Below are 13,600 nucleotides of genomic sequence, written 5' to 3'. Positions count from 1 at the left end.
TCTTTTTTTTAATGTTTATTTATTTTTGAGAGAGAAAGAAAGAGACAGAGCACAAGCAGGGGAGGGGCAGAGAGGGAGGTACAGAATCCAAAGCAGGCTCCAGGCTCTGAGCTGTCAGCACAGAGCCTGATGCGGGGCTCGAACCCACAAACTGTGAGATCACGACCTGAGCCGAAGTCAGATGCTCAACCGACTGAGCCACCCAGGCGCCCCTCAACCCTCATTTCTTAATCTTTAATTCATTTGATAATTTAACAAAACTTTCACTCAAGCCAGGAACCTGGGAATCATTCTTGAATCATCTTTCTTCCTCATCCCCTATATCCAGTCATCTCCAATTTTTATGGATTCTACTTAAAATGTTTCATAGCTGGTGCCTCTTCTATTCTAGCAGCTACTATGTTATAATCTCTCATCCTAGACTATTAGAATCTTCCTGGTTCTACTAACAGATCTTTCCAGTCCATCCCCATATTGAGGTCAGGGTGATCTTTCTAAAATCTACTTCACACTATTCCATGCTCCTTTCAACTGCACAACAACTAAATGCAACATGCATTCCTAGACCAGGAAAAAAAAATACTATAAAAATCATTACTGGGGTATTTGGTGGAAAAAAAATGCTATAAAGATCATCACCAGAACATATGAATATGGGCTATATTAAACAACAGAACTATATCAACACTAAGTTTCCTTAATTTGGATAATGAGTTGTAATTATATAAGGGAATGTCCCTGTCCCTGTTCGCAGAAGATATATACGGAGGTATTTAGAGGCATAAGGGGTATAATGTCTTCATCTAAGTAGCAAATGATCCAGGAAAAAAGCAGTATGTCTACAGAATGAGCATACCAGTAAATATAGCAAAATGTCAACTGGTGAATCTGGGTACAGGGCATGTAGTTCTTGAAACTTCTATAAGCTTGAGAAATTTTATAATAAAAGGTTTTGAAAAACCTTCAATGTTTCCTATTATATGTAAGATAAAATTTTGAACTCCTTAGGCTCTCCATGATCTGGTTCTTGCCCACATCTATCATTATCACTTATCAAATCACAACTAACATCTTACCCTCCTCCATACACCGTGACTGTAAATTTCTGAACGCACCAAACTGCTTTGTTCCCTGCCAAACATACACTCTCTACTTCCTGAGCCTTGCTTATCCGGCAAACACCTGCTGTCCAAGTCTCACCTCCTCTTGTTACCTCCTCACTTCTACTTACTTCTACCTTCCAGATCCAAACAACCACTCCCTTCTTTGTGACCCCACTGTACCCAGTACAGACATCTTCCATAGCACTCATGATACTGCACTGCACTTTTGTGGTTTACAAGTCTGTTTCCTGCTACTCTGAGCCCTTAAGGACAAGGACAATGACCTTGTTTATACTCAGCTCCAGCACAGTGCTTAAGTTGGATGGATAGAGCAATGACTATATTTAATGAGGAGGGCCTCTCTCTCTCTCTCTCTCTCTCTCTCTCTCACACACACACACACACACACGCCGCGCACATGCAATATCCTTGGTTACTTGAGTACCTGTATATTTTAATTCTACTGTATTATGATAGATGGTAAAGAGTACAGACTTCAGAATCAGACAGACCTGCAGGATCTGAATCACAGCTGTACTACAACTTTGCAACTCTACTTACTCAAGTTACTTAGTTTTTTTTTTTGTTTTTTTTGTTTTTTTCAACGTTTATTTATTTTTGGGACAGAGAGAGACAAAGCATGAATGGGGGAAGGGCAGAGAGAGAGGGAGACACAGAATCGAAAACAGGCTCCAGGCTCTGAGCCATCAGCCCAGAGCCCGACACGGGGCTCGAACTCACGGACAGCGAGATCGTGACCTGGCTGAAGTCAGACGCTTAACTGACTGCGCCACCCAGGCGCCCCTCAAGTTACTTAGTTTTTAAACCTCAGGGCCTGGTGCACAGTACTTAATAAAGTTGCCATTAATGTTATTATTCTTTCTCTTTGATGACACCTGTAATTTAAATTGCTTAAAATCTCAAATATTCCCAAATTGCACACTTTTAAAAGTACTTCCTCACCCACACCATCTCTCCAATACAGCTTTCAATCAACCTCCGAAGGAATAAAAAAGAATCATCTCTTTTTTACCAAGAGGTCAACGTGTTTTCAATTTCTAGTGCCATTTAAAGATCTCACGTAAAGGTGAAAATGAGTTCTAATAAAGTTTAATCTATTTCTTGATATCCATAAATATTATCTGTTAAATGCTATTTTATGACAGTTTTGCAAACAGCCCATTTATCAACTTAAAAAAAAGTGAGAAAAGCATGTGATCAAAACAAGCAAAATAGAGAATTTCAGTATCGCCTATCAAGTACTCAATTACCTAAAACAAAAAAACTGTCTCATGTTGCTGACAAAAAATTCCAAAGACCACCTGTTAAAACATATACACTTTTAATTCATACAAAAATTTCCTAAACTCTCATCTATGACCTATTGTCCTTTCCCTGTGAACCGAGGTTAAACACTAGCAACATCGATAGAGAAGATTCACTTCTGGAGAGATATGAATAGCTCATAGCAAAGGAACAAAATACCAAAAAAGTCTAGAAAAAGTTCTCAATCCAGTCTGCTTTTTCCCCAAAGAAAATACACCGAACTGAATACCAGATGATGAGGAAAAGGCATTAGAGAAATTTCCTTTACAACTCAAAAACGAGTTCAATCCCATAAAGAAATGGATCATGACAGCTCAGGAAGCACATAAATTTCCTTAGAAAGGACAGGGCAGGGGGAAAATGTTGCTAAACTTTTAAAAAAATCATACAAATCGGTTTATTGTTCATGACCATTAAACAGTCACGATAACATTCAATATTACAACCATTTGTAAATGTGCATTACAGGTACTATTTTTGCAATTCAAAAGTATAAAGTATTAACATTTGGATTTGTTTTAGGAATAACAGAAAAATCAGTCCAGTCTTTAAAGAGAACACAGCCTTCCATCCCACTGAATTACCTTTCCTGTTTAAGAGCATACTCCAGCATTTTGATCCTCCTCACAAGATCCTTCTTCAAATTTTCTTGACCTTTTCTTTCCCCCTGAAGGAAGGCAATCTGGGCCTGAGTAGAGAAAAAAGAAGAAGAAGACAAAACTCAGTTTGGACCAAACAAAAAAAGTTTTTAACTCAGCTGAAGAAAGAACCCTTGGATGATAGGGCACTTAGAGGCAAATATGCTTCCTTTACATATATGTCACAAAATATGTAAGCATATAGAAAGGCACTGATTGCAAGGGGGAAAAAATCTTTTTTTTAAATACACATTTTACTTCAGACTAGGGATGTTAAAACAGGTAATGTATATCCTCTAAGAGTCTATAATCTAAAACAATCAATATAAATGCAGACATATGCAAAGAATACAGCATATATAGTTTGCTCAAATGTTTGTGGCATTAAGGGGATTTCTCTTTTATAAAAAATGAAGATGGGGAAAGGGGGAAAATAAAATCATGAGTTCTTATAATATCATCGCAAAGTAACAGTTCTCAGAGCTTCACTACATATTTAAATCTTATGATGGATTTGAGATTGTCTTGAAAGACTATTCTGGACCTCCCCTACAAACGAAAAGTAGCTGCCTTTTCTCAATCCCTACCTTCCACCCCACCTCCTTTTAAGAGATTTAATATGCAGGGAAAAAAGTGAAAGTTCAAAAAAGGAAAATCAGAGACAATGGCCCTCCAGAGGTTCCTAGCCCCTCCAAGGAATAAAGACAAAAATAAAAACAAAAACAAACCCTACAGTTTAATATGTAAACAAACTGTAAAACTCATGTCTTCAGAAACACAGCTTGGGCAAAGTGGCTCTCCAGAATATCTATAAAGACATGTAGAATTGAAATAGTAACTTCCACTTAAGGAACTGAAACTGTGTTGCAAACACTAATTAGTTAAAGTAATACATAGGGCATTTAAGGGCCCTCAAGGATTGCTATATCAATTTCACTGTTCTCATGTTTTCCCCTCCCATTTCTATCACATTACCCCAGATGACAATGTTATTTATATTTCCACAGTGCTTTAACAAGCAATAACTTGTATTTAATGATGACCTTACCACATCCCTAAGAAATTGTGGATTGTCCAAGCAAGGTTTAGTGAGTGAGCCACTAAACTTACTTCTACTCCATTTGAATAACATTCCTTTCTGTTTTTTCAATGCCATAATGAACATAAAATCCAATTCACCAAGCATCTTATAACTTTCAAAATGAAGGTAGTGCTGTTTTTGTTCTTGTTTCAGTAAGCTCTTAAAAGTTACAGAGCCTAAATGTCCATCAACTGATGAATGGATAAAGAAGATGTGGTTTATATATACCACAGAATACTACTTGGCAATGAGAAAGAATGAAATCCTGCCATTTGCAGTAACGTGGATGGAACTGGAGAGTATTATGCTAAGTGAAATAAGTCAGTCAGAGAAAGACACCATATGTTTTCACTCATATGTAGTACTTGAGAAACTTAACAGAAGACCATGTGGGAAGGGAAGTGGGGGGTGGGGGGAGGCGAGGAGTGACAAACAGAGAGGGAGGGAGGCAAGCCATAAGAGACTTAAATACAGAGAGCAAACTGAGGGTTGATGGGGGTGGGGAAGAGAAGAAAGTGGGTGATGGGCATTGAGGAGGACACTTGTTGGGATGAGCACTGGGTGTTGCATGAAAGCCAATTTAACAATAAATTATATTTTTTAAAAAGTTACATTGCAATTAAAAGGATTATTTCCATCTTATTGAATTAAAAATCGTCCAAAAACAATTGTATACACAAGGAAAAGGCATCAAATATCTACACTACCTTCACTTAATGATCATAAAACCTTTTGAAATTATGTACTCTACAAGGCAATCATTATTTTATGTAAGCATAATAATAATTTCATTTAAAGCTGACAAAAATGGAAGTCCTGACAAAAGGATATGATAGTCCAACTGGTTTGACCAAACAGTGCTTTGGCATAGAATTCTTTATACTCTTCAAAATGGCTTTAATAAAAATAATAATCTAATCAGCATAATTATGTAATCAAAGTAATAATAACATCAACGATCAATGTCTTCCACTATATATCCTTCGGCGAGTTTTATACTTCTGTCTCCATCGTGGTCCCTGGATGCTTCTCAAACTTCAGTCCATAATACTGGAAAAGTCTTTACTGTGACTCATTTCTGAACCCACCAACCACTCCTTGTGTTCCCAGTACACTTGCTTCTCCATCTTCCTGTCAATTCACATATTGGATTAAATATTTAATAAAAATAAAAGACCCAGAACTGTTAAAGAGAAAGATTGCAGAGAAGATAGAGTTACCTGGAAAGAAAAACAAAAAAGATTAACAGGAATATCTGTATTATTTCTTGGTGATCACAGAACACCTCTGTGGTATTTCTGCCGAAGATGCATAACCTGAAATGCATCATAAGGAAACATAGGCAAACTCAACTTGAGGGACATTTTACATTAGGTTTCTTGTAATGTTCAAAAGTGTCAGGTCATAAAAGTCAAGGAAAGACTGTTTTAGATTGAAGGAGACTAAAAAGGCATGAAAACCAAGTATAATGTATGATTCTAAACTGGATTTGGCTATAAAAGGACATTATTAGGACAAGTGATGAAACATGAATGGGGTCTGAGGATTAGATGGTAGTAATATATCCAGTGTTAACTTCCTGATTTTGATGGTTATATGTTGTTACATAAGATAGTACTTATTTATAGGAAATAAACACTTTTAAAGTATTTGGTGGGAAACAACAGGCTATCAGATTAGCTGACAACTTGTCCTCAAATGGTTTCTGTGGGGGCGTCTGGGTGGCTCAGTCGGTTAAGTGTCCGACTTCAGCTCAGGTCATGATCTCACAGTTTGTGAGTTCCAGCCCCACATCGGGCTCTGTGCTGACAACTCAGAGCCTGTGGCCTGCTTTGGATTCTGTGTCTCCCTCTCACTCTGCCCCTCTCCCGCTCACGCTCTTACTCTGTCTCTCAAAAATAAATAAATGTTAAAAAAAATTTTTTTTTTAATTCTGTGTATTACCCTTGCGACAGTTCTGTCAATACAAGATCTAAATTTTCTTAATTTTGAAACACTATGCCAACTTCCTTAATATGATAAGATACAAGTTCAATTCAAAGTTAGCATCATGCGGGGCGCCTGGGTGGCGCAGTCGGTTAGGCGTCCGACTTCAGCCAGGTCACGATCTCGCGGTCCGTGAGTTCGAGCCCCGCATCAGGCTCTGGGCTGATGGCTCAGAGCCTGGAGCCTGTTTCCGATTCTGTGTCTCCCTCTCTCTCTGCCCCTCCCCCGTTCATGCTCTGTCTCTCTCTGTCCCAAAAATGAATAAACGTTGAAAAAAAAAATTAAAAAAAAAACAAAGCATCATGCATAATGGAAAAACCCAAGAGGTACTGACAATCAGGAACAAAACAAGGATGTCCATTTTTCATCACAAATATTTAACCATATTCTGGAGGTGGTGGCCAATGCCATTAGTCAAGAAAGAAATGTTTAAAAACAGAAAAGAGAAAATAAAATCATCATTATTTGCAAATGATACAAGTGGATACATGGAAAATCCAAGGAAACTGACTACAAACGTATTTAAGAAAATAGAGGAATTTTAGTAAATTGGCTACGTATTAAAATAAATTAAAACCCACAAGGGGCACCTGGGTGGCTCGGTCGGTAAAGCATCCAACTCTTGCAGGTCATGATCTCACTGGTTCATGAGTTCGAGCCCTGCATTGGTTGGACTCTGCGCTCAGAGTACAGAACCTGCTTGGGATTCTGTCTCTCCCTCTCTCTAGCCCTCCCCTGCTTGTGCATGCATGCACATGCTCTCTCTCTCTCTCAAAATAAATAAATAAACTTTAAAAAAGTTTAAAAAAATTAAAACGAATGAGCTTCTATAAAAAGTTAACATAATTATAGAAAGCAATCCTATTTATAATAACAAAAATAAGCTGATTAGAATAAATCTTTCAATAAAAAAATAAAAGCCATGCAAAGAATACAGCACACAATGATTCTAAAGTATAAGTGGAAAACTAAATAAGCAAAATAAACAAATTATTTAAAATTCCTGAAATATTTTAAAACATATTTCTATAGTCACTTAAATGGTGATACTGATGCATGAACAGAGAGCTATGGTATGGGCAATCAAAAAAAAAAACAAAAACCTAATATATATAGGAATTTGGTATAAGCTAAAGGGGACACTGCAGATCACTGGGGGAAACATGGATTATTCAATAAATGTTGATGGGCAGCTATCTGGAAAATATTTCTCACATCAAAACAAATATTAAAAAATTTTCAAAGAACCCCGAAGTATTTGAAAAAAAGGTAGGGTTTGCTTTTGTTTTAATAATCTCAGGGTTAGGAATGCCTTTCTGAGGATAAGACAAAACCGAAAGCCATAAAAGACTAATAAATTTTATCTCAAAAAATATTTACACATATAGCAATTAAAACGTTACTGAAAAACTATTATGAGAAATAAGATAATTCTTTTTTTGACAAATGTCAAAACAAAATAGAAAATGTAGTCATATCACAAATCACGAGAGTTTGCTTTTCTTAATATAGTAAAAGCACCTACCAATAAGATAAAAATCAAGGACTCCAAGGACTCAACAGAAAAACATACAAAGGACATGTTGATAGAAAGGAAATACAAAAAGCTCAAACTTACTAAAAAGATGTTTAACGTCACATGTAAGAGAATACCAATTGAAATTATAATCAGATTTCCCCTTTTCTATCAGACTAAGTTCAATAATGTAATAAAACAATATGTCAGGGGGAAAAGGCATTTGTCAGTTTCACTACAGTGGACAATTTGGTAACATCCATCCACTCTGCAAATGCACACACTCTTTACTCAGCAATTCTAATTCTAGATCATTACCCTTCAAATATATTTGCACATGTGTGAAATGATATATTGAAAAATTACACCCAAAAATGTACGCATAATCCAAATGTCCATCTACAGGTAACTGGTTACATTAATTATGAATAAAACTAATAGAAAATCAGGTCCTCAACTAATATCTTTAAAAAAAAAAAAGAGGAAGAAAAAGCCAATGTCTTAAATTTTTTTCCCTCTGGAAAACTCTACTCAGAAAGTTAGAAACAAAAGATCTGAAAACACATGTTCTGACAGACTAATTTCTTCTATAAAAATCACCTGAGTCTAAAACATAATAACTGCATAAATTCTACCCTTTCAAAATAAAAGGTAAATCCCAGGTAAAGGTTTTTCTAATATGGTAAGATACTATTGTTTGAATTGGATTATTTAACTGAAAAAGGCAGGAGGAAGACGGAGACTGAAGGGAAGAAAAGACTGAAAGAAAGAACGGAAGGGAAGGAAGAAAGGAAAAAACAAAGAAAATAGGAAAAAAAGTGGGCTACATCTATATATAGGAAAGCTACGCATTTGTTACAAAGAAGACAATTCTTATTATATTGATATAGAATGAATTCCAAGATAGATTAAATGAAAATAAAAGCAAAACCAGAACAACGTATGTAGTTTGCAACCATTTGGTTTAAAAAAAAAAAAAAAAAAAAAGGTAAATATACTATTATGCTTCTCTGTATAAGTAATAACCCTGGAATGATTCACAAATATGTATCCATTCTGAATGTCCTCAAAGAAAACAACCGGGTGGCTGAGAGAAAGAAGAATAGAGTTAAAACTACCTTTAAATGTACATGTCCCTCCTTATGCCTTCTGAATGCTGTCCTATAGGCATGTTACTATGCATAAAAGTCCCTTAACTGAAAAACTTAAAACGATTACAGCCAAATTAATTCACTAGATCTGGCTCCACAAGCCACCAGTTTGTAGACTTGGTCTTGGATGTTTCAATCCAAATACATTATTTTTATAAAAGAGAAAAAAAAAAAAAAAAAAAAGAAGCACCAAGAGATTGAGTTTATGCCCCTAAAGAGCACAGCATTCTCACAAATGAACTAAGATGACAGTCCAAGACTATAAATGAATCACCACCTGGAAAACTCAAGGCACACATGCAACATAGTGGGAGTATTACAACAAGGATATGACAGACAATACATTGTCCAAAGGGCCCCTTAAAAGTTCTCCCTGCACACCACTATAGCAGAATTCCTTCTAAACTAAGAGAGACAGATTTCTAGGGAGCAAATATATTCCGATACTGTCCAGTAATATGGAAGTGATGCATTCAGTTATTGAATTTTTCATTGCATAGGTTCACTTCTCTCTGAACTACGTAAGCTACAACTTGCCTACTTTCTAAAACTCTCACTTCTGCCTTCACTAATGTCACCTCAACATTCTTGGAGTGAACTCTTCTGAACTTTCCAGAGTTCCAGAAACAAAAGATTATGACATGCAATTGAAATCTTAAGAAAAAAAGTAGAAAAATGAAGTAAATTCAATATGATCAAGTAGATAAAGTATGAAAATAGCTTTCAAGTATTACAGATAGAATATTTTTTAAATTGTAAATCATCATACATCCATTTATGTGTACAGGGAAACCTAATGGTAATGGCACATATTTTTGAAAAGAAAACTTTGGAATTACCTTCAAGGAAAATAAAAGTTAGAATGCATACAAGCCTTATTAAGATTTTACATTATTTACCTAAAATTAGGTCTTCATTTTCTAACCATTAGAAATAAAAAACATAAAAACAGCAATAACTGGATATTTTACAACTTAAGTCTACATGGTAAACAAAAATTAATTTCTGTATTACTTTCCAATTCCAATTTGTCAAGAGGACATATATAAGGAATATAAACCTGCTATATCTAAGGTTTATCTGCACACACAGGAATATCTAAAAACGAATTATTTTAAATGTACCATTTAATTTATTGAAACCATTTAAACTATCTTGTACTCTAAATCTTAAAAGGTTTCAAATTCAAAACTGAAATCACTGTAAAGCATATTCAAAAAAGAAAAATACGCAAAATATTAGCTTGGGTTGGACACTTTTCAGTTGTTTCTTGCTCATCTGCAATGGGCAGAGCACTCACTTTTGCAAAAATCTGAAGTATGAGAAAACTTGACCAATTTAAGCTTCCCACTTTCCATTTGAGCATAAACTCACAAATAACAAGAGAAATCCTTGAAAAATAAAAGTGAATAATACAGTTTACTTAAGCTAAGTAATAGCATACAATGAAGTTTCAATAATTTGCTTTATATCCTAACACCTTTATAAACTACACTTGTTCCCTCTGAAAAACTTTGGATTACATTGCTCTCTTAAATTCTGGCTGCAAGTTGGTTTTCTTTGGCACACAACTGTTGCCTCTAGCAGCCCTCTCTCCTAAAGACAGTGTGACCACTCAGAGACATCAAACTGTACTGTAAAGGAATCCAAGAGAGGATTTGCTATAACACACATTGCTCGGGCCAGGCTCCACCCTCGGTCTGGAATGGGCCTGAGAATTTGCATTTCTAGCAAGTACCCAGGTGATGCTAATGCTGCTATTCTGGGACAACACTTGGAGAACCACTGACCTACACCATCTGTGACATAGTTAGAAAGCCAAAAATAAAGCAAATAGGCCGTTAAAGAGCAAGAAACAGAGCTGTCCCAGAACCCCAGCTCTCTATGCCACAGAAGTACAAAGTGTTATATAGGCCCTCAAGCTGACAGACAAAGACACATTAGCTGTTTTCTCTGCCAAATTTCTTGTTTATGACTGTATTTTTGTAGTCTCGTGATAAAAAAAATAAAATTGATCATTTTTCATTCAGTTAAAATCACATCTTTAGAGAATACCTATTACCCACCACAGTCCAAATTATTGTAAAGAAAAAAGGAAAAACAAGTAAAACCAGGTTCCTACTCACAGTGCACTTCCAATCTAGTGATGGTGCAAGACCAGAACACGTATGTATAGAAAAAAGCTAAGGGGCACCTGGGTGGCTCAGTCAGTTGGGCATCCGACTTTGGTTCAGGTCATGATCTCACAGTTTGTGAGTTTAAGACCTGCATCAGGCTCTGTGCTGACAGCTCAGAGCCTGGAGCTTGCTTCGGATGCTGTGTCTCCCTCTCTCTCTGCCCCTCCCCTGCTTGTGCCCTCTCTATCTCAAAAGTAAATAAACATTTAAAAAAATTTTTTAAAGAAAAAAGCTAAGACCAGAAAATGAGTTCTCCTAGTAACTGAGGATTTGAGTAGTAAATTTAGTAAAATATTCACATTTATTCATTTAACAATATTAACTGAGCACCTATCTTGCACCAGGCACAGTTATTGACACTAGGGCTATGATAGTAACAAAACAAAACAAAACAGTCTAGTAGAAGAACCATTGTATGCTGAATACAACACAGATGGACCAGTAGCATATGTTGTATGTAACTAGAGCCAGAAACACAATTATAGGCAAAGGCATTGAATATAAAAAATAAACACAAAATACAGTGGGATGCCTATTCAATTCTGGGGTCAAGTACAAAACTGATGTTCATCTCAGAAACTGTATTTTAATCTAGTATTAACTTTACAGCTAGCTTTATCTTTTAACAAATGAATGAGTTTCCTGAAATTTTCCTCATAAAAGCTCCATGCTATTATTTTTACTTATCTAGTATTCCTTTCCAGAAAAGATGAGGAATTATTTTTAAGTGACAGATTATGTCTGAAGTTCTACAAGAGACAGGGGTGTATTCTTTCACAGCAATCCCACCATCCCTAAATACATGATTACAAATATAAACTGTCCTACACAAGAAACTCTCCACTGGTCAAATTCACATTTAAAACACTAAATTAATTACATACACATTATCAGGTGATGGCAAAATATAAATAATCGTACATCAGATTTCTTGACTCCTTATAAAGGTTCCTCTATCCCTCAACCAATCAATTCTCACGGCATGTCCTCCTATATCTCAAATCTTTACAAATGTTTCTAATGTTTGCACAAAGAAATGGAAACTTCATATACATATATGTGTGTGTATATATACATATGTGTGTATATTACATGTGTAGACACACATACATGTATATGTAATATACAAGTGTAATAGATCAACATATTGTGCACTATAATTTGCACAATGTTATATGTCAATTATATCTCAATAAAGCTGGAAAAAGGAAAAAGAAAAATATGTACATATTCATATACATACACAGAGTGAAGTGAGAGAATAAGATATCAGTCAAGGGATAGATCTGTGAATGTGCAGTATAATAAACTTGACATTCAAAGATGTAATATTCACAGTTATCACTGTTTGAGAACCACCCAGAAAACATTCCATTAAGACGATGTGAGGCTAGAGGCCAGATCCAGAGTAAATGCTAGCCTAAACAAGCATTCACATCTCAAAGGTCGAAAGCAATAACTCTAAAATAATTTTTTAAAAACTAAGCTTATCAAAAACGTCTCCTCCCAACCCCAAAGAAAGCCAAACGGCTAGCAGTGGTGTTGGAAGTGAAGAAAAACATAAGTACTAAGAAAGTGACAGCTCTTAGTCAGAAAATGTCAAATTTGGTAACAGCTTGTAAGTATGAATGTGAACAAGTCCACCAACTGTTCTATACAAAAAAAAAAAAAAAAAAAAAAAATCATTAAACTGACTCAGCAAGTGTTCCAACCTGAGCAAAATCGATTCATCAAAAGAAATAAAACTTTCATTAACACTGAGAAGACTATTAACTTAACAGGAATTCATATATACATATGAAAAGTGACTCTCAAAAGAAATAAAATTCAGAGGAAGCAAGGATCCCACACAAAGAGGTCTGAATTTTAAAACCTGAGGATTCACAAAAAGTCTCAGAAAGTATTACTTGCATATGAAAAGTTTTCTACAATGTATCATTTTATGGTCAAAAAACTTCAAAGCAGTTCTGAACATGTTTTACACCAATCGAATTCCCTTTCGATTGATATATAATCTCTAAAGAAACAGTCTTCAAGAGGCAATACTTTTCATATTTAAAACATTCATTCATTATGTCTACATTGTGGACCTATAAATCTACAATGCTATGTAACTAAAGCCCAAAACCTTCCCAATGGAATTTAAGGCTATCTACAATCTGTTCCCACCTCACCTGTCCAGCTTTGTCTTCCACATTCCCTTCTCCTGAACACATCCTGTGTTCCAATCAAAGGGGACAGTAGTTTAGTCTTCAAATATGGCCTGAACTCTCCCAGTCCGACACTTTGGCTAATGTTCCTCTCTTCATCTCCACTACCTCCCCAAACGCTCTTTTGAAATTTCAAATTCTCCCAATGCCAAGTCTTGGCCTATTTAGCTCAAAGTAATCTCTCCCTTCTCTGAAGCCCAAGAGTACTTATTATTTTCTATTAAAGAAAAACTCCTCTGTATGTAAATACTGTTTTACTACTTTATGGCACTTAAATTAATGTTCAGTCAGGAGGCAAGAAAACAAGGGTTTTTGAGAACCAGGCATTCTGCTAAACACAGTATGTAACTAATCTAATTTTCTGTGTTATTACTGTTTTTATACCATCATTTTCATGGAGTTTATTACAGAC

General features: G+C 35.6%; 1 protein-coding gene across 4 annotated transcripts in view; it reads right to left on the bottom strand.

Moving 5' to 3' along the window:
* The window catches only part of STRN (striatin), a 95,670-nt gene that overhangs the window by 60,684 nt on the left and 21,386 nt on the right, over nucleotides 1-13,600 (bottom strand). For all 4 annotated transcript variants that reach the window (XM_045447154.1, XM_045447152.1, XM_045447155.1 and 1 more), the window contains exon 2: nucleotides 3,014-3,117. In XM_045447154.1, coding sequence (XP_045303110.1) covers nucleotides 3,014-3,117 — 104 coding nt within the window. The remainder of the gene's footprint in view (nucleotides 1-3,013; nucleotides 3,118-13,600) is intronic.

This window comes from Leopardus geoffroyi, chromosome A3, assembly GCF_018350155.1.
Source record: "Leopardus geoffroyi isolate Oge1 chromosome A3, O.geoffroyi_Oge1_pat1.0, whole genome shotgun sequence".
Classification (NCBI taxonomy): Eukaryota; Metazoa; Chordata; class Mammalia; order Carnivora; family Felidae; genus Leopardus; species Leopardus geoffroyi.
This window is presented reverse-complemented; position numbering and strand designations above follow the sequence as displayed.